This window comes from Vanacampus margaritifer, chromosome 20 (genome assembly GCF_051991255.1).
Source record: "Vanacampus margaritifer isolate UIUO_Vmar chromosome 20, RoL_Vmar_1.0, whole genome shotgun sequence".
In the NCBI taxonomy this organism is placed as follows: domain Eukaryota; kingdom Metazoa; phylum Chordata; class Actinopteri; order Syngnathiformes; family Syngnathidae; genus Vanacampus; species Vanacampus margaritifer.
This window is the reverse complement of record NC_135451.1, coordinates 5869541-5891408: the sequence shown is the minus strand read 5'-3', so window position 1 is coordinate 5891408 and position 21868 is coordinate 5869541. Positions and strand designations below refer to the sequence as shown.

Here is a 21868-nt window from a genome sequence, read left to right as displayed (position 1 = left end):
GAGGGGACTCCGCCGCTGTAGGTGGCGGTATACACCATCAAGAGATGTGAACCACCAGTAATTAAAAGAAGAACAAGAAAAGACCAGGAAGCGACTGCGCCGTGCGATGACGTATGAGTTCGCTTTTGTAATTCTTAATAAACCGTAGCGTTTCTTTGCCGTTTTCCATCTAAAATAGAGTTAATATTCGCTTCTTTAATTAATTCCAAAAAGATTTCCGTTTTGTCGACCTCCAAACAAACCTTAATGTAACGTCCGACATTGCTTTGGGACTACAAACATACGTGCGACGTGTATCCGGTCTTGTCAGCGTTAATTCGCACCTGATTCAATAGCCAAAATTCGCACTTTCCTTTTTTCGACACGCTTCAAAATCCACCCAATCTAAGTGTAAAAACTTTTTGGGGTGCAAATTTTGGGCCCTTTTTTGAATTTCTAGTGTTTCCATTCAGTTTTATTTTCGCATTTCTTGAAAATTTGAATAAAATTGGGTGGATGGAAACACAACTAGAGTTACTTTGTAAAGTAACTTAGTTACTTGACTGATTACTTGCTTTAAAAGGTAACTTAATTACTTTTTAAAGCAAGTAATCATTTAGATAACCAAGTTAGATTACAAGTTACTTTAAACAGTTACATTTAGCAGATACCGACAACCCTGCTTAACATAAAAATGATACCCGGTCTTGCCATTTATATAAGTGTGTTTTTAACAGTGACATTTAACAACAAACTTCTTTTGCTTCTTTTGTTACTTACCATAATTATTTTAAATTGAATAATGAGTACTTTCAGAATTCCACTTAACAAATTTGCTTTAAAAAAAACAAATAAAAAAAGCAGTCTTTCTAGACTTCACCGTACCAAAAATACATTTAAAAAATAATTAAAGGCAGTCCTATTTACTTGACATGTTTAACTATTAATGTTGTAATGACTAAACTCAACATTTATAATGTACATTGTTTCTAAATATACTGTATCAATTAAATGTGGGGACATCCTGCAGTCACACTACCTGTTGTATGACTGAATTAATACTGCCCTGCGATCCTTTTTTCTTTGACAGTCTTATTGAAAGTACATACTGTAGATAACACTATTGACTGAACAGTGTGCAACAAACCTTAATATTTTTATTTTTTTGCTGACAAACTCAAAATGACATCTTGAAAACATGAATCTCTCCTTATTCTTGCTGCTTATGGACACGCGAGTCACAATGTGCTGAAATGATGATGTCACTCCCTCAGACGTAAATGTTCATTTAAATACTCCCAAAATGCATTTCATTATGTTCAAGAAGTGTGTGTTGTTTATGTGTTGTCAAATCTTGCTCACCACTATATCCCGCAGGCGGCTAACTGCTTGTAGTAGTAAAAAATTTAGTTGCCTGTAAGTAGAAACGGAATTACCGTATACTGCAAATGAATTATCAGGAGGATTTGAAGAGTATCTTTGGTCTGATTACTTTTCAGGGGAAAGTAATGATAAATTATTGCTCTAAAATGTGCTCATATTAGAGTAACGCGCAACTTTATAATCTGTTCCCAACACTGTTTCTAAATATTGCACGGACGTGTGAATATCTATTACCAAGTCTGGAAAGGTCAGAGCTACAATCTGCACAAAAGCAGCATAAAGCAGACAAAAATGCATGAATATACATTTGTTCACCTTTGCTGGAGGAAGCCAATGAAGGGTGCGACACCTGTGCCGGGTCCAACCATTATGAGAGGCACTGATGTGTCAGGTGGATGTCGAAAGGAGCAGTTGGGTCTCAAACTCACATGGATCTGAGATGTGAGGGTCACAGAACATTAGTGTGCATTGTAAATAATGGAAGTAATTAGAACACTGCTGAGGAGCCACTGCGGGCCTCCCAATCTATTAATTGATCTACTTAACATTCTAAGACAGGCTAATGAGAAAACTTATGAGCTCCAACTAAAATCCACAGTGTGTGATAGAGAGGATTTAGCTGCTTTAATTCAAATTCTATTTGATTTTAATCGACCCCACATAACAGGCCCAAACCCGGGCAATCAGTGAAGTCTCAGATGAAAACCCAAATGGGGCATTCAAAGAGCATAGACCTCCACCAAGGCAAAAATACTTCTTATTTTTGTTCACCTAGGGCCAAATTATCCCATGGTGGCCGCAGTTTCTCACATTGACTTAAGTCTTTATGCACCATCATGCCAGATACACGCTGTGGGTGGAGCAATCATAAATTGTGGACGTTCCCTTGTCAATTCTAGAGTTGCGCATAATATCCAGTCGACTTGAGCACTTTTCTACTTATGTGCTTCAACGGCTGTAAACAAGTGATGGGTGAGTACTGATACCAGGTATTGGCCTTATTTCAATGTATCAATACTGCCCATTTTACGATCAGGAAATAGATATTACAATAATAGAAACTTGCCATTAATTTCATGCCATTTTTAGGGGTAAATGCTATATAGAGATCCTGACATTGACGTCATGCGTCCCAAAATGTCCGTTAGCGCAACAATTTATTTGCATAGCAGCGTCGTCAAGTTGGAAAAAAAAAAAAAAACTCCTGACACTTCATCGGCAATCCAACCTGTCCACTTCGTGCATGTATATCATGTCCTTTTCATCAAAGTGGCTGTCTCTTGGGCCGAAAGTTGACGGATAAACGCTAGTTTTTGTCCTCCACGCCATTGTAGCCGATTAATGCTATGCCAATACTATCCTGCCGCAGAGGGGCGTTTTCAAAGAAAGTCACGTGACGTCAGGATCTCTATTGGAATATATAGGTCTTTCTTTAAAATGATGTATTTGATTGGGGAAGGGGTCATTTTGTGTATCAAAAGTACTAACGGTATCAGTAGTACTCGTACCGGTGTCAATCTGAAAAAAAAGTGGTATTTATTATTTAACGTTCCTACTGTAATCCAACATTGGCATTAAAAACCTGACCACTGAGTAAAGCTAATTAATTTTCAATAACATAAAGCAGGGTCCCAAGTGCCCAACCACTGAGACTGACCAAAATTTTTTTATTTTATTTTTAAATCACTTATTACAGCATTTTTTGTAGCTGTTATATTTATTAGCGGATTATATTAGCGCCAGCTGACTTTGATGCATTAAAAGACAAGCCTGGAGTTTTTTTGTAGTTTTTTTTAAGAGAAAAGGATTACCTCAATTAAGATTGGCTCTTGAAGAGAACAAGTGCAGGGATCATAACTCCCACTAGTTACAACTACATTTATTGTAATGGCATATTGGTGTGTTGTATATTTAATCATTTGTTTTTCTATGTTTCAATGCCGGTCAATCCAAATATATCTATGTGAAAAAGATGTACAGTGCAAAAACGGCAAATGAAATGTGATTAGGATTACGCTCTAAAAAATTATTTTGCTGTTTTCACTGTTCTTTACCACTGTGGCTGCTTTTATTTTTATGAAGTGTGAAATTTGCAGATTCTCAAGTCTACAAACACACATACTATTGTTTCAATTTTCACTTTATTGTATGTACTCACCCGCGGCGTGACAACGTGACACTGCGATTCAGCCTCCTCCGGGAGAACCAGGAGAGGCGTGACGCGGTCAAACAGCCAACCAGTACACAAGCCCCGCCTCTCCACAGGACGACCTGAACATGCTGGGAACTCGACCACGCTCAGGACAAAATTAAGCTTGCCTGGGTGCTGAAGGCGGCAGCTGCGAGTTTGAGAGACAACAGACAAAAACAAATTTGAAGCAAGTGGTAGTGAGAGCATGTGTGTGTGCATGGAATACAGGAAGACTGATGACAGGGAGATCTAGAGAAAAGAAGAGGAGCAGAACAGAGTGGTACACAAAAACATGATGGAAACCATTCAGACAAAAAAAACAACTTATAAAAAAAAAACTATTTGGACAGCAGCTGATCAAAGTACAAGAGATGAAAATACTTTAAATGTGATGTAAAAAAGAAAAAAAGATGTGACCGTGAATGGGTGCTATCTATATGCCTGCTTGGGCTATCCAAACTTTTTTTCCCACCGAAGGCCTGGAGAAAATTTAAAGGTTTCAGGATCCATTTTATTTAATTCACCTATTGCTTAAATTCTAACATAATATGCTGAATGTCCATCCATCCATCTACTTTTTACTGCTTTTCCGAACTGACTGTGCTACATAAAATTTCCCCCAAAAAATATTAACATAACTTTAACGAAAGACGTGATGTTTTTTTTTTGTACGTAAATTTTTCTACTCATTCAAATCAGCCTGGCCACATCCTTGTTCTATCCATTGATTTTCTTTAGCGCTTGTCCTTTTCAGGGTCAAGGGTGAGCTGGAGTCTGTCCCAGTTGAACTGGGCAAGAGGCAGCGTATACTTGGAGTGGTTGCAACCAATTGCGGGGCTCATTTAGATAAGCAACCACAAATCAACAACAGCAATCACTCATCTGGAATCACAAAAATAATATCCAAAAGTGGGGGGAAAAAAAAGTTACATCCTCCCCGAGGTCCCTCGCACCTGTCCATTCTTCTCCTTCCTGTTTGCCGGTGGAGACTCTATTGACTCTAACATCAATAATGCAAGCCTCTAATGTCTCGAGTCTGCACTATCTGCTAAACTACAGTCGCCTCGTCTCTGAGCAGTCTCCCTCCCTCGCATGCGCTCTTTTCACAATCAAGGAAGCAGTAAAGCGAGTAGGAGAGCAGCTGAGAAGTTCTGACCTTGTCTTAGACGCTCATGTTCCTTGTGAGCTTTAAAGCAGACCCTAATGGGTACTAGCTTAACAGGAAGCGCAAATCGATGACTGGCTAAGTGAGGCAAAAAGATGGAACACTGATTTAAATAAAACACTCGCAATAGTCCATTTGTTTTGCTCCAACTTCTCCCATCACAGAGTTCATTAGGGAATCACATCTACGCACTGAAGTGCACTTAACATGGGCTACAGAGTAGGCAGGTTGGAGAAGGTGACCCCAAGTTTCTTTCTTTCAGGTAGAAAGTTAGAACGTTAAAACACATCAATACCTTAAGCGTTCTTTGCGTATTGTAAATGTGGCTGTAAACGTTCAGAAACCTCCCTCACCAGAAACAAATTTAGGATACACACAAACATGATGGCTTTGTCAAACGTTTTCATGCCACAATATACTTGTGAGATTTAATTCTTCTTAGTAAATCACAGTGTCCTATGACTGGTGAGCTATTTTTAGAACAGAGCCATGGGCTACTCATATTGTCCTTGGAGCTAATTAGTACACGCTGGCACCATTTTTTTTTTTTAAGACAATGCACATTAACCTGAAGGCATCTGTAATCTGTAACTGTATCTCTTTCACTCAATCGCCCCTCCTCGTTCTCCCCTCGCTGATTGCCAAGAAGGAGACATTTTTAAAAGTTAATTGGCGGCAATTAACTTCCAAGAAGCAGCTTGTTTACTAAACTTTAGGAGCAGCCAGTCATATTGTGCCCTGCTTTGACGTCCCTTCAAAAAAGAAAAGAAGAACTCATTAACAGTGACAGCCAGTATTGGCGGTTATTGAAACCTTCACTTTTTAAAATCATTGTAATCCGTCAAACCATGTCTCACACTGAGAGGAATTTCTAATATTTTGGTTACCCTAGCAACATGGCATTGCATAATATGAATACTGTATAGCGTAGTAGCATGCACTGCAGTTCTACACCACAACAAACAAGCACAAAATAATATTTAAAAATAATAAATAGCAACTGTCTAAACTGAATATTATCTTTAAATAAGACAGAGCATTTGGTATAGTATTGGCTGTATTAGTAGATTGTACAGACTAACAACCAAATAATAAAACCCATCAAGCATCGCTAATGCATATTTTATGAATTGTTTGACCCTAATGAATTATCCACCTAGGTACATTTTTAATTATGAATGTCTGTTTGAATTTATATCATTTCCTTTAGGAGTGAAATACTCTAATCCAATCTCTTCTAAACAAATGAGAACAACACATATTCACATCAGTGTATATAAATTGACGAGTTCATTGTGCACAAAGCAGATGTATAAACTATCCCCTTGGTAAGCCATTCATTCAATCATTAGTAGAACAAAACTGCATTTTTGTTAATTAAGACATTTGTCAATGTTTCAGTGTAATTTCCAAACTCAAAAACCGCTGATAATCACACTCAAAACACATTCAGGATTAGCTTAATTTCAATTACCTACTGCTGGTATTAAACTATTTTTAGTCAGAGAGAAAATGAGAGTATAGGAATATTAAGGTTGGAATAAGACAGACATTCATCAATGTGAGGTCATGTTAATGCTAACAAATGATGTCGTAGCTGTGAAAAGCATGATGTTTTCGGTCTCCTTACCTGGCAGCTGAATAAGGTCTTGGCTGCAACTTGGGGAGATGCTCTAAAAATAAAAATGATATTAGAAGAAAAAAAAAAAAGCACAGCTGTCAATCATTTGGTCGTCTTTTAAATACCTTATTAACCATGCTGGATGGATAGAAAGCCATCATGATTTAAAATATACCGGTAGTCTATTTTCAGTAACACTCACCCAAAACATTTCGGTTTGATTTTAAGACATTTATGAAAACTACAAAGTCAGGCCATTTGAATCCCAAGCGGCCAGATGTGAAGCCAGTGGGGAACAGACTGCTTATGCGAACCTTATTGCAAAGTCAGCCATGAAGGTGCCCTCTTTTTGGTAATAAGCAGTGCACACTGCATTAGCAAGGGTGGTGTCGCTGGAATTGAGAAAACCTACAAGGAGCGCCGCTTCTGCCTACTGCACTGCCACCGATTTGATGTGGGCAAAAAGAAGTAAGTTGGATTACTTGGAACTTGGGTGTGAATAATAGATGAACCCGATACCAAATACCAAAGCAGCTGAGGATCTGCACAAAAAAAACAACACATCACTCAGTTAAATTGCTCGGAAAGATCAACAGCTGGACAAAATCTGCTCAAACTCTTCTCTGACACCTGCTAACAGCTCATGGTGTTAGGGAAACAGCTCAGCAGGTTGGTGTCAGAGTCTTTTTAAATTGAATGGCATGCACAAAACTAACTTTAGAAGACAATCTAACAGATTCACTTGGCAAAAACATTGGCTTTCTGAACAAAACATCACTATGCCAATCCAATTGGATAACCACTTCCTGATTTTGTCAAAAAGATTCATGTATTATTTATTGCCTCGCAGACACAAATGTAGTTGCGTCAAAAAAGTTGTTAACATTTAAGAGAAAGTAGTTTTTGCGTAATCCCATTCACTAACAACCAAACAAATGGCACTCACTTAACTAAGATATTTTTTATATGAATGGGTGAGTACCGATACCATATGGGGCCAATACGAGACTTAATTTCAAGGTATTGGCACTTGCGGCGATGACCGATATCAGTATTACGAACAAGAACTAGAAATTAGAGGAATAGAAAATTGCTATTAATTTCATGCAATTTTAAGGAAAAATGCTATATTGGGATATATACTGTCGGTCTTTCTTTAAAATGATCTGCCATTGGGTTTTGGAAATTTAATATAGATACTCAAGATTGGAGTACTCACACTGGTATTGGTGATAAAAAGTGATATCGAACACCCCTATTTTTTTCTATTTTTGACAATTTCTTACTACTTTATACTGGGAAAACAATATGCATTTTCTCATTAGAGTTGTTGGAAAATCTAATCAGGTTTAAAAATGCAATCTTCACTTTGTTGACTCAAAAACTAATTTTAGCAATATACAACTAATGTGAATCAAACAATTTCTACAATGATGCAAAGACCACTTAAAGAAGATGGGTACATAAAAAAATTGCATTTCCTCTTTTTTTTAAATAATTATCTAGTCTTTAAATTAAAGGGGTTTTTTTTAAGAAAAAGAAAAAAGGAATTCAAAAGACCTAAGGTTAGTGATACTTAAATTTTGCCCAATGCATGTTGTGTAATTTCTCTCTCTAAATTTGTAATGTACATGTTTTCATTTTGAAGGTCAAGTGTGGTGGTGATGCTCTGACGTCCTAATTAAGTGGCAATTTAATGTCACAAGGATCACTCAGATTAGAGACTCCTACCCCTTTCTTACAATCAATACCATTGTATTTAAACCCATGAGGACTCAATTATAAATACAATCTTTCATTATTTTCAAATGAAAAAAAGAAAGTGTTTTTGAAGCATCTTATAAAACATACAGTACACCTCATTCTTATTTTAAGTTTATATATTTTTTTAAATTGCAAGTCTTCAGAAATCTTCATTTTTGTGCCAGCTAATCTTTACCATATTTCCATTCAACTTACATACAAAATGGAAAAAGGGGAGATGTAGAAATATTGTCAACTATTGACGTATGAATAGTTCCCTCGTCTGCAGATGAATGGGAAGGTTATTACACACTTCAAAGAACCGTCCTTACCTTTTATTCGACTTACTTTGTTAATACTACACACATGTCTTTTAGTTCATTTTGGAAGAGAGGCCTTGTAAGTTCACAGACTTTCACTAAGCAGCTATTCAAATTGTCATACTGTAGATGAATACCAAGCAAGTAGTGAGTGACAGTGAAAAAAAGAAACTTAATGGTCATGTTTTTGTGGACTGAGGAAAAAAATTCAAGCTTTATGGTGACAGATGGCAAAGAAATAATTTGTCACCAACCTGGTACAAGTACCTTTGAGCCCTGCAGTACATTATAATGAAAAAGATGCTTACGGACAGCAGTCTGCTATGACCTTTTCACATATGGGGAGAAAAATAGGATCATATAATAAGAGAACGGAGGCAGTGTATCTGTGGTCTTATGTGCTCTCGGATGCACTCCTCATTATTTATAGTTACTGTCAAACCATAAGTATAAACCCTGATCTTGCAGTCTAATGAACATGGAGGAGTGCATAACGCAATGTCCTTGGCGCGCTGAGTCAGGTTTGACTATTAAACTCTGCCCCAAGATCACCCCTGCACTTCTGCAAACCTCGGGCCCTCTGCTCGATCCACCAACACAACATCTGTTGCTCTGAGAAGGGTCTAGCTCCACACTTTCTCACTTAATGATGGCTGATTTCTGTATCAGATCTCCGCTAGAGAGGGAAAAAAGCCACAGTAGCAGGAATACTGGCATGAAAGCCAAAAATAGCTATGACATACAGTAGGTGTTACAAGGACAACTTGTATGTAAAGCTGTCACCAACTAATTTCACTGTCTGCTAAAATTTGGTCTAATGAACACAAAACCACCCAGCATGGTTAATGAAAAAGGAGAAATTGTTTGCTCAACAGAGGGATAAACATATAACAGCACTTATCAAATGACAAAAATTAGTAACTTGCTCTGCAGAGGAAAACCCTGATGCAACCCAAGGAAAGGGTTGTTGCCTACTGAGGAGATCTCAGCTGTATGCTATCTGTGTAAAGCTGTTTCTATAAAAAATAAAAAATTTAACAGCCATGATAAAGCTTGCTTTATTGAGGCAACAGCGCCCCTTTCTGGATGAAAATTGCACCGCGCTACACATGGAAAGAGGCTAATTGGAAACTGCAATTTTCTTGAAAATGGCATGAGTAACGAATGTTAAGGAGTTATATAAATGGAAATAGCAAAAAATGACCCAGCATTTTTCCTCCAAAAGGTTTTATTTTCATTGATGTTTTTTGTTTATTTAGAATTATTTAAAAGTGCATTTAACAAAACTTTGTGGAAGGATGGAGCATTGACCAAGGAAGAACCTAATGTTTTTTGTATATGTGGATAAAGATGCAGAGCCAGGATTTCAGCTAATCAGTTGATTACTTACATAAAAAAAAAAGACCCCAATATTTTTACATGAACAAATATTCTAAATGTGATACACAAACATTTATTAAATGCTTTACCTTAATGCATGTAATTATGTTTATTGCTCAAACACAACATGTGCTGCCTTACCCATAGCCATCCGCTGTCACGCTAAAGGATAATCTATGGTCAAAATTAATAGTGCGATTAATCTGCTTTAATTGATGATTAATGCGATTTTTGGGGGGGATTAATTAATCAGTTAACGCTTTAACTTTGACAGCACTACAGAAAATACAACAATGAAAGACTTCTTCACATGATGGTACAACGTCAACGCAAAGAACTCCTGCTTGCTAAATGACTAAAACAAAAGAAAGTCAACTGACCTATTAAGAGGCTGAGGGGAGGCAGGCAGGATGGGAAGGCATCGAGAAGCTCCAAAATACTGAGGCTGGACTCTCTCACAAACTGGTTGTAGTCAGTGGTGCCTTGTTTGCTGCAAAGCTCCTGCAATCTCCTCCTCTGCACGCTGTCTGCCGTATGCTCAACCAGTGCTCGCAAGAAGGCCTGACAGAGGGAAACATGGCTGAAAGTCGCACGGAGAAACTGGCATCACCATGTTGCCATTCAGAAATAAAAAAATATATATTTTAATTTATGTGGGGTAACACAAAGTGATTGAGTGACAAGTTAGAAAACAATAAAGAGAAACTTTCTCTTGCTAAAAACTAAGTTTATATGCAAATTATAAAGGGATAACTGAAACAAAATTAAGATCCAAACTTAAACCATGACATCTCACGAGCACCTTAATACAAGCATTTTGACATTTGTTTGATCTGATAGTGAGGTTGAACACTACTAAATGGTTGTCCTGATTTTTTTACTATGCAGAGTAAAAATTCTAAGCATGAAGGAGCTTTATTAAAACACCCTAAGACCTGTCTTTACGCGGATGGAGGTGTAAAATAAAACATTTATTGCCTTCAGATTTACGGTGCGAATTGGGGTGTGTGAATTCAATAAAAATTTAAGAGAAATTGTCCGCACAGAAACCCTGCATAAATTATATTTATAGTAAATGTTATTAGCAAGTATTTTTCATAGCTTTCTGGCAAAAGATTCAATTATTATTATTTTTTTTACCATGGTCGGCTTTTGGAAAGGTTTATTTGCCATGTCAAACTTGTTGTCAATTATAACTCCTAAAATTTTTGTTTCATTTACATTTTTACTTGAGCATCTTCAATAGTAATTTGCAATTCAGAATTAATACTAAGATTACCAAACATTATTAATTCTGTTTTTTTTAGATTTGGAAATAATTTATTGTATGGCCATCCACTTTTTGATAGATTTTAGCTTCCTATGCATAGTACCGTAGTTACTAGCTAATTATAATTACTGCTGTAGAATATGTTTGTATCATCTGCAACTAAGTTTTAGTGATTGTGATACATTTAAAATGTAATTTATATATACATTGAATAGCTTTGAATCCAACACGGAGCCCTGGGATACACCACAAACAATGTCAAGTTCTTAACATTTAAATTAAACATAAAACCAAATGCTATATGTCCAGGTTTAATCCTAATCTATATACTGTATATATATTTACAGTATCTACCTGATCTTGAGAATTTTAAAAAGTGAACTGATTTTTTTTATATTTGTACATACCTTCTTAGGAACGCTTCTAATCTCCAGACACCATGTGAGCAGGTACAGCAAAGAAATGTTCTGAGGGATATAGGAGGGTACCTGAGCACCTGTGACCCAGCAGAGGAAAAAAACATATCACAGCTGGTAGGAAATAAATGCCACAGTAGTAATATATATTTCTACATGATTACCAATAACATAAAAGGAATCCTGCTCATATTATGTTAGTGCTTGCTCATTTCAACACAGTGTTGCACAATACATGCTATAAATAAGTGTCAGGTGTATACTGACCTTTTTTCTTGGTGTTTTTACATAAAGAAACTTGCACATGACGATTCTCCTGATCCTCAAGACCCAACCTTCGAAGCAATAGTTTGACCTCAGAGGCTCTATTTGGGCAGAAAACATCAAAAGAATCCCCAGGTTGATAGGTCAACATTGGGTAAGCCTTGAGAGAGGGGGGGGAAACACATTTAAAAACCAGCTATATGTGAATGGAATATAGAAGTCAAGGAGGAATGCAAAAAATATATATATTTTATAAATCTTACAGTGATGTCCAGCTCAATAAGGATGGCTGTCTTGACTGACTCGCCTGTCGTTAAACAAACTGCACGGGATATAGGAACCTCGTTGAGGGTTTTACTGTTTAAAGGCCCAAAAATCTGAAAGAAACAGGTGCTCAGAAAATTTAGAAAACGCAAAAAATAGAAAGGTATCATAAAACAGGAAGGGGATCTAGAAGAGATTAAAAAAAGAAAAAGAAAAAAGAATCCTCACCTCATCTACAGTGTCTACTTCCTGAAGAGACACATCTAGAAAAGGTGGCGGTAGACTAGGAACATTTAAAGACAAGTCAGACAGCAGAGGCACTGATTGTGATAGTGAAGGTGCATTAGATATTGCAGGATCCGTGTTTTGTGTCTCTGCTGGTGGTGTGGTTAAACTGACACCTTCAACAGACGGGGATGTCACCTGTGAACCCGTAGATGAGCATTTGGGGTCCAAATCAGGAGACTGGTGCTTAGTGAGGCTTAGCAGGTTTAGTTGGACATCTGGTATTGATAAATCTGAAATCGTTTTCTCTGAATCCTCTTTAAAATTCCGATCAGAAGACATTTTTGTTAACGCTGCTTTGACGGCTTTCCACAGTCCTTCAAGCCAGGGGTCCACAACCACCTCCAACCTTGGGAAAACAGAAGCAAATTAAAGCTGCATGATTAAGTGGTTGTTTGAGAGTGTACCAGACAACTTAAAATTTTAAAAAAATAAAGCATTGTTTTAAACCTTCACAGATATCTTTAGATGTATCTTGTCTGGTAAATGGGTTGATTTTTTTGTACATACATACAAAGACTACTATTAAAAGCAGAATGAATTATTTCGCTGTTAGAACCCATAACGTTTTATGACTTAAAGTTCACAAGGCCTTTCAATGCTTGTTTATATTTTGGCTTGTAGTAGAAGTACTTTTTTGAATTAGTCCTTAAATGTTCATTAAGTTATGTGGTAAAATGGCAGGCTGAGTACTAAGAGTACCGTATTTAAAATGACAGTTCCAAAAATGTAACCAATTGGCCAATGAAGCAAATAAATCCGCCACATAATTACAGCATTTATGTTTAATGTTATGTGAAGGAGCCTCACTGTCCCATTTTTAAAAAACAGTCTTAGATGTTTTTGCATTCCTTTACCACTTACCCTGTACCGTCATCTGCATATCCTGTTGCATAGAATCTTTGGGCTCCAAGTTCCTGTAAACGGCATTCAATTGTCTTGCCGCAGTTGCAAAAGTTTTCATAATTGGTGTCTCCTAAAGCTGGAGGAGACAGACAGAGCAAATGATAAATCAATACAGGGAACTCAGTAATTTCGTGATGTAAACAAAAGACACTCCAGATCAAGCTTCATTTACCTAAAAGTGCATAGTGAAGGTGTTTATAGTGATCCGAGGAGTGGGTCTTCTTCTTGATGTGCTTGACAAATTGCAGGGCATTGTCTGGTGGTTCCCCATCTCCAGTAGTTGACACAATAAAGACCACTGGGGACTTCTCCTTCTCCAAATTATACTGAAATGTATGAATGAACCAGACATGAGTTCTTCCAGAGATGAGGTATTCCATCAAGCATAAGCAAACACACTGTAAATGACCGTATTCAATGCAATATGGCAGCAGCATGATCCAAGAAAACAAATTCTGCGTGCTATCTCTACCTTATCGTTCTGGTCCAAGCAGCTGAGCTCAGCAAGTAGTCCATTCCCCTCAGCCTCTTCAGCTATCCCCTCTGCTATGGACTGGGCTTGACCTTTTTGAGATCCATAGAGAACCACAATCCGGGGCTTGACTTCAATGGGCATTCTAGTTGAGAAAACACAACATTGAGAAAAGCATCCTAAAGGAATGATGTAGCAAAGCAACAAAGCTTGGTAAAGGAGAACTTTATCACTGTCCTTTTTTCTAAGTTTAGCTTCAAGAGATGAAACCAGACAGGTAAAGTCGGCACTTCGCAACAATTTAACCAAAAGCTCAGAGAGACATCGACACTGCCATACACTCGCTGTTACGTCATCCTTGACAGCTTCACACGTGGACTCTAGTACAGTAGTAGGTGTCCAAAACAGAAAACGTGCATTACTAAGCGACCGCTTAAATAGAATTGACTCAATAGCACGGTTAACAGAATCATATTAAGCTAGTGTTGAAAACAAATAGTCTACCTTCCCAAAAAGGTAAGGGAACTCGTCCAACCAAGCCCATTAGTTTAATTCACGTGAGAATCTTCTACGGTGCAGTTCACGCGATATGATAGCACACCGCGAGATATAACGTGATTGGAAGAGCCCAACACCAAAAACAACTATGTTCTATTAACTCATTTTGGATATAATTTAAAAGACTGTTTGTACTTTAGACTATCGCATTTTAGCATTTACATATTTTGTCGTCTACCAGTGCGAAATTAAGTACATTTGTAAAAGTTAAATATTTCTACATGGTCCCGCCCTTCCCATCCTAGGTGGAGTCTTCCAGAAGTCGCCGGCAGATCCGTGCGTCTTGAAACTCTCCAACACTCCAGAATTTCATCTCTAAAACCCGTTATTTTACCTGCCTCAAGTGAAATTGGTACTCCAAGCCCTTTGTCAACATGTCAACGTTGGGCACGCTTGCCTTTGATGAATATGGAAGGCCATTTATCATCATTAAAGACCAGGATAAGAAGACAAGGCTAACGGGCATTGACGCACTGAAGGTACAATGGGCTAACTAGCGGGGCTGGGTCCTAGCACGTTTGCTAGCATATCGCCGATTTACTTGCAGTGTCATGTTCACCGGATCAACTTGACATTATGTAACTATCGGTGAAATGCTCTTAATAGTAACGCTTTAAACACCTCGCGTAAGATTAATGCGATGGTGTTATTGTGATCGCTTTTGTAAAAGACTAACTGTTCCGTTTGCTAGCCACCATGCTATCATGAGGCCCATGTGCTCTTGGTGGCTGTTGCTAAGGCTGTGGCCCTTGTCTATTATAGAGTCGAATGATTTCAGAGTTGCATCCAGCATTGCTATTAATAAACTTTACCAAGCATACTGGCTTCAAACAAACAGTTAACCTGCTCGTTGTGTTTTTGCAGTCTCATATCATGGCAGCCAAGGCAGTTGCGTCAACGCTGAGGACATCATTGGGACCTAATGGTGTGTTACAAACTAAATGTTGAAAGTCATTTAAAAGATAGCACATTTATGGGACACACTTCATTAGAATCCCCTGATCAAATATATTAAATTATTTTTGTGACTAGGACTGGACAAGATGATGGTTGACAGAGATGGAGAAGTGACCGTCACTAATGATGGAGCCACTATTCTCAGTATGATGGATGTGGACCATCAGATTGCAAAACTTATGGTGGAACTGTCCAAGTCCCAAGATGATGAGATTGGTGATGGAACCACTGGAGTTGTTGGTATGTAAATGCAAAATGAGATTTTTGTATTTTATTTTTTACTATAGATGTAAACTGGGCTGACCACACCAACTTAATACTGTACTGGTTAATGGTTATGTTTAATTTAAATGACTATAACAGTGATTCACTACAAAATTGTGTTCCCCAGTGTAATATAAATTGGGCTTTGTATTCAAATTAAAAGGCCCACATTTCACAAGTAAGTACTTTTGTCAGTGAAGTGAGATGAGATCATAATTACAGTATTTAGTGAAGCGCCATAAGATTTTTTTGTATGTATTTTTTAAACAAAATTGGTGCTTTGGCTAATTAAAGGTTGAATGTAAACAAAAGCCACTGTGGTAGGAAGATGTACTATGATGTGGTGGTGTGCATAGTGCAAAAATAGATAGTTATCGCCATATAGATAATATCAGTTGTCTGTCTTGTTGCATTTTTGAAAGTCTGCTATACATTAATTTCTTGTCTTACCAGTACTGGCTGGGGCTCTGCTTGAGGAAGCTGAGCAGCTCCTGGACCGTGGAATCCACCCCATCAGGGTCTCTGACGGTTACGACCAGGCCGCACGGATCGCAATCGAGCAGCTTGACAAAATCGCAGAAACCTTCCCCTGCAATCCCAACAACACGGAACCCCTCATTCAGACCGCCATGACAACACTGGGATCGAAAGTGTGAGTTTCCTACATACCGTTATGTTTATGCTTATGAGTCAATCCTTTTTGGGCTGCTAGTCTAAGCTTTTTTTATTCATATTTCAGCATCAACCGGTGCCACAGACAGATGGCAGAGATTGCAGTGAATGCCATTCTCACCGTGGCTGACATGGAGAGAAAAGACGTTGACTTTGAGCTTATCAAGATGGAGGGTAAGGTGGGAGGCAAGTTGGAGGACACGCAGCTCATCAAGGGTGTCATTGTCGACAAAGAGTTCAGTCACCCTCAAATGCCAAAGGTAGAAATGTGACAGTATGTATAATTTCACTGCCAATGTGAAGCTAATTCCGACTTCACTTTATCGCTATTCAGGTCCTGAAAGATGTTAAAATTGCCATTCTTACCTGCCCGTTTGAGCCCCCTAAGCCCAAGACCAAGCATAAGTTGGATGTTACCTCTGTTGAGGACTACAAAGCTCTCCAGAAATATGAGAAGGAAAAGTTCGAGGAAATGATCAAACAGGTTGGGTGCCTAAAAAGATGTTGTTGATATTCACATGGTTTAAACCCAAATGTAAAAACCTCATTGTTATTGTAGGTCAAGGACAACGGTGCTAACTTGGCCATCTGCCAGTGGGGCTTTGATGATGAAGCCAACCATCTTCTGCTGCAGAGCAAGTTACCTGCTGTCCGCTGGGTCGGAGGACCTGAGATTGAGGTTAGAAACATGGTTCTCTTTTTAATTAATTTATTTTGTGAATGTGTTTACATTGGTCACTGTGTGATGCTAATAATCATAAATTTCATTCAGAGTCCATGTTATGAGCTAATAGATGGAATATTTATCAGTTCAGGTTACATAAACGGTATCTGTGGATCCTTTAACAAAATATGAAGGCCTTCATTTTCATTAAATAATTTGTAATCTGTAAGTATCATAATTTAGGTTATAAAAAGTAATACTGACAAGAATTGTCTTGACAGATTTTTATTGGTGTTTTTGCATTTTAGTATAATAGTGAACAGTACCATCAACATTGAATGAGTTGAGATGCAATATTTTCACACTGATATTGCATCAAACTGGCACATCAAAGGCAAAAGCAATAAAGATGGGGATTATTGACTGTTTATTCATTTTCCTTGTGTAGTTGATCGCCATCGCCACTGGGGGGCGCATCGTGCCGAGGTTCAGTGAGCTGACTCCAGAGAAGCTCGGCACTGCTGGCCTGGTGAAGGAGATCTCCTTCGGCACCACAAAGGATCACATGCTGGTGATCCAAGACTGCAAAAATACCAGGGCTGTGACCATTTTCATCCGAGGAGGCAACAAAATGGTAAATCACTTAAAATTAAGGGTGAGGACTTCCTAGTTGAATGTGACATTTTGTTAATCATCTCCGTCTGTTTTATTAGATTATTGATGAGGCCAAGCGTGCGCTCCATGATGCTCTTTGTGTAATTCGTAACCTGGTCAAAGACAACCGTGTTGTCTATGGAGGAGGAGCTTCAGAGATTTCTTGTGCTCTGGCTGTCAATCAGGCTGCTGACAAGGTAACTGTCACCTTTCCCACATGAAATAATGCAGCAATAACTTTAATTTTTATGTTGCTCAATCCTATTTATTTTTTTGGTTGTTGTTGTCTTTCCTGACTTCAAGTGCCCATCATTGGAGCAGTATGCGATGAGGTCATTTGCAGACGCTTTAGAGGTCATCCCAATGGCGTTGGCTGAGAACAGCGGCCTAAACCCCATCCAGACAATGGCAGAGGTCAGAGCCAAACAGGTCAGAGACAACAACCCGTGCCTGGGCATTGACTGTCTGCAAAACAATACCAACGGTGAGCAACCACGTGGAATTGTCTTCATTCCAACATCTCCTCTTCATACTGCTGTTAGTTGACGTCTTATTTTTCTTCTTCGACATAGACATGAAGCAGCAGCATGTGATTGAGACCCTCATCGGCAAAAAGCAGCAGATCTTGCTGGCCACTCAAGTCGTCAAGATGATCCTCAAGATCGACGATATTCGAAGCCCGGGAGAGTACGAAGACTGAAGGCTCCCACATGACACCTGAACGCTCAGCTGTTCGAGATTGGAGGCACTTCCCGAGCACGGCATCCAAACCGCACTGCTTACTGCTATTTATGAACGTCCTGTTCAGTATCAAAGTGGCCATTAAAATGTTGGTCTGTAGAAATGTCTCAATATTGTTTTATTCCATGACACCATCTTGCATACAGTATGTTGAATAGTCAGTAACTACTGGTATATTAAAAAAAAAAAAGTCATACTATATACCAACATTATTTTGAAGATTTTTTTTTTTCTGTGCTTTTCAGGCCTGTTGTTCACATTCACACTGCAACACTTTTACAGAACTGTGCAAAATAAAGAAATCCTGATAATTCGGGATTGATGGATCCGCCCCAGTATTTTGATGAATATCAGCATCTGCACTTTTTAAAAGAACATACAGCCGATAATAGATCAAATAAAAACTTAAATTAAGGGAATTATTGATTTAAAATTTTAGTTATCTTTATATGAAATGTCACTGACCCTTTGAACTCTTGCACCTTCTGTTTTTGTTTGGAATTAAAACTAATATAAGTTTAAAATATATATATATATATATATATTTTGGAAACTTTTACAGTCAGGGCTCCAGACAAATTTTTTTTTTTTTAAGGAGCACTGTAGCTTCTAAACTGAAATTTTAGAGGTGCAAGTATAAGATATAGGAGCACACACTATAAAGTAAATATTCATCCCACTCATTTTCCCAATATAACTGATAAATGGGCTGAAGTGTGGAGCAGAAGTTTGTCAACAATAGAAAAATACTCTACAGCAGTGGTGTCTAAACACGGTCCTGCAGGGCATGTTTTAGATGTTTCCCTTCTCCAACACACCTGAAGCTCATCAGCAAGCTCTGCATAAACCTGATAACGATCCTGTTAATCAGAAACAGGTGCGTCAGAGCAGGGAAACATCAAAAACCCGCAGGACTGAGTTTGGACACCACAGTAATTGTAAAAAAACATTTTAAAATCAGCAAATTTACTAATTGCAGTTGCACGAGCGGATGAACATTTTAACTGCACTGTCTCAAATTTTAGGGGCACAATGCCACCATTTAGGTCAAGTTTTTATTTAACTTTATAAGACATGTTAATGACCCTGGAAGGTCCCTGAACATTTTACTAGACTTCTAAAACAAATATGTCTATTGACAATAAATATATATATATATATATATATATTGTATATATTTATATATATATATATATATATATATATATACTGTATATATATATATATATATATATATATATATATATATATATATATATATATATATAAACTTGAATATTTTGCTAATATTTTTTGATGCAAATATTTTCCTTTTTAGTGAATAATCAGCCAAATATCAGTTATTGGCCCCCTTGACTAATAATAAAATGTAAAAAAAGATATACATATCGGTCTATCTTTACTGACAAATTGACAATATTAGCATTTATTTCCCCTTGACTATTAGTTTTCCCCAATATCTCGCTGCCTCATTTTATTCTGTTCATTAAATTTATTTAAAAAAAAATTGGAACGGTATCTATTTTTAAGTTTAGTTTTAAAGATTTCTGATTAGCTAAAAAAAAGTCCATGATTAGTTCCATTCACTGCCTTTTTAACCCCTTAACATTTTATTTATTTATTTATTTATTAGTTAATCACACTGGAGAAATATTTTGCAAGATACCCATTTTGCACATTTGTGAACATGCTGGCACAAATCACGGTCTGATCAAGTGATCATGTGAAGACACCAAGCTCCTCACTCTTAGCCGTTATTTAAATGTACTTGTTCAGCCAGTTGATCATATCAGCTCTAGCCTCCTGAATTCTCGGCTCATCTGCCGGGCTGATGTCCTCTCTCTTTCGGTGGGCGAACCCGTGGTTCTGCCCGGGAAAGATCTTCACCTGATAATCCATGGTACATTTCTCCTTCAGTTTTGCTTCAAGACCTCTAACCTGAAGAGCACAAGTTGTCAGTGATTGTATTGCAATATTAAAGATAATGCTAGATAGACACTTATGTTATCCTCATAAAAATCAATAATTACTTGATCCAGTGGTATGATATTGTCCTTCTCCCCAAAGATAAAAAGGGTCGGGCTCTTCAGCTCATACCTGTCATCGCCTTCTCGTATGATACCTATATGATGTTAGCTACATTAATCACATTTGTTCACCTCAGAGCTGACATTTTACAGAATGCTTGTGCTGGTGTTCACATACCATAAAATGACACTCCAGCTTTAACCTCAGGGTTGTGCAGGGCCAGATAATGTGTGGCAGTCCCTCCCCAACAGAAGCCTACCACTCCAATGTGTTTGATGCCACATTGCTCCTTCAAGAACCTCAACAGTGGGTTCACCTCTCTAAAAGGCAAAATATAAGTAATATAACCTAAAATCTGAGTTAAAGTACAACTAATGACAGTAGTTGTTAAAACACCTGTAGGATTCTGTGATGTGCAATACACAATATACAGCAGAGTGTAGTTTTTACTTGTTGATGTTGGTTGGCTTTTTATTTTCGAGCCATTCTGTAAATGTGGACCAGTCATGTGATGGGCTCCATGGCTCCTTTCCCAAGAAGAAATCTGGGCAAACGGCCCTGCACAGAGCAAAATGTTTACACTGTACTCCAATATTTTGTATTAGGTAGAAATATGCATCAAACACACAAGTATCCATTGGCAGCAAGCATATCAGCCATGTATCTGGTGTTTGGAAGCTGCCATCCGAAAATGTCTTGGATGACAATGATGGCCTTGTCAGATGTTGCTGGTGGCTTCACTAAATATGCTTTGAAGTGCTCGATCTGGACCTCCTGGCCAAGACCGCCATACTCCATTCGATCGCCAATATCACAGGGGCATGGTCTCGCCTCGTTCGCCATCTGTGCGCACAGACGCACGAACACGCATGTGTGCGCGCGCACAGGTCAGATGGGTCAACAGTTGGGTACAGAGGGTACACTACACCAACAAATCATCCCCAATGTGTTTAAAAACTAACCGACAGGATATGGCAAGTATCACGATTATAAGAACCCACGAGAGTTTCAAACGTACCTTGTTGTTCTCCAACTATAGAAAAGCAAAGGAATCGATTTTCTTTACTTTTGCTTTTCGCAGCTTGCGAATAGGAGTGTTTGTTTGTGATCCGGATTCGCCCCAGTTATTCCTGTCAAAACTTTCAAAATAAAAGCTTATTTGCGTCAAGCCAAGACTACAAACACTCCGGTAAAACAAAACTAGTTTTGGGAGAAATCAAGCTATACGTTTATGTAAGATGGTTACGTCATTACCTCATATGCCTGTCATTTTTAATACAGTATGTACAAACGTAAAGGACTTTGACTAATGTACAGTATCTTTTATTCCTGAAAAGGCACCGCTGGGATTCGAACCCAGGATCTCCTGTTTACTAGACAGGCGCTTTAACCATCTAAGCCACGGCGCCGTTGAAACGTGTTGGAATAGTTCATCTGCTAGAATAGTGGAATACTATGATTTTCTTTTTTTAAATATATTTTAGAATTGGTATAAATTGAGTGAGTTGCGTTTTCAACACAGGCTACAGGATAAATCGACAGTAAAGAGTTTGAATCAAAAGGTAAAACCTTTAAACGCGCCCGTTATAGATTTACTCCCCGATACACTAGATGGCAGTATAAAAAAAATACAGTTCGCTTTCAGGTGATTTATTGTTTTAAAGAAGACTG

At 38.0% G+C, this 21868-nt stretch overlaps 3 protein-coding genes and 1 non-coding gene across 5 annotated transcripts in view; 1 reads left to right on the top strand and 3 right to left on the bottom strand.

Moving 5' to 3' along the window:
* Positions 1-14256, bottom strand: part of mtrr (5-methyltetrahydrofolate-homocysteine methyltransferase reductase) — a 32052-nt gene extending 17796 nt beyond the window's left edge. For both annotated transcript variants that reach the window (XM_077555016.1, XM_077555017.1), the window contains exons 1-12: positions 14164-14256; positions 13660-13804; positions 13360-13513; positions 13146-13263; positions 12225-12630; positions 11996-12109; positions 11736-11892; positions 11460-11548; positions 10163-10343; positions 6349-6391; positions 3521-3701; positions 1678-1796 (exon numbers count right to left, since the gene is read on the bottom strand). In XM_077555016.1, coding sequence (XP_077411142.1) covers positions 1678-1796; positions 3521-3701; positions 6349-6391; positions 10163-10343; positions 11460-11548; positions 11736-11892; positions 11996-12109; positions 12225-12630; positions 13146-13263; positions 13360-13513; positions 13660-13803 — 1706 coding nt within the window. In that variant the 5' untranslated portion in view covers position 13804; positions 14164-14256. The remainder of the gene's footprint in view (positions 1-1677; positions 1797-3520; positions 3702-6348; positions 6392-10162; positions 10344-11459; positions 11549-11735; positions 11893-11995; positions 12110-12224; positions 12631-13145; positions 13264-13359; positions 13514-13659; positions 13805-14163) is intronic.
* Positions 14257-14449: 193 nt separating this feature from the next.
* On the top strand, positions 14450-18500 carry cct5 (chaperonin containing TCP1, subunit 5 (epsilon)). The gene is made up of 11 exons (XM_077554845.1): positions 14450-14696; positions 15082-15142; positions 15250-15414; positions 15892-16090; positions 16178-16370; positions 16445-16594; positions 16670-16789; positions 17223-17408; positions 17488-17625; positions 17732-17912; positions 18001-18500. The coding sequence occupies exons 1-11, from the start codon at positions 14592-14594 to the stop codon at positions 18126-18128; spliced, it is 1626 nt and encodes a 541-aa protein (XP_077410971.1). The 5' UTR covers positions 14450-14591; the 3' UTR covers positions 18129-18500.
* Positions 18501-19426: 926 nt separating this feature from the next.
* On the bottom strand, positions 19427-21333 carry cmbl (carboxymethylenebutenolidase homolog (Pseudomonas)). Its single transcript, XM_077554565.1, has 6 exons — positions 21216-21333; positions 20826-21040; positions 20648-20755; positions 20375-20517; positions 20200-20291; positions 19427-20107 (listed from the first exon to the last, which is right to left on the bottom strand). Exons 2-6 carry the CDS (start codon positions 21038-21040, stop codon positions 19928-19930), a joined length of 738 nt encoding a protein of 245 aa, XP_077410691.1. The 5' UTR covers positions 21216-21333; the 3' UTR covers positions 19427-19927.
* A 199-nt stretch (positions 21334-21532) lies between these two features.
* Positions 21533-21606, bottom strand: trnat-agu (transfer RNA threonine (anticodon AGU)). Its single transcript has one exon. It is a non-coding gene; the product is annotated as a tRNA-Thr (tRNA).
* Positions 21607-21868: the final 262 nt, after the last annotated feature.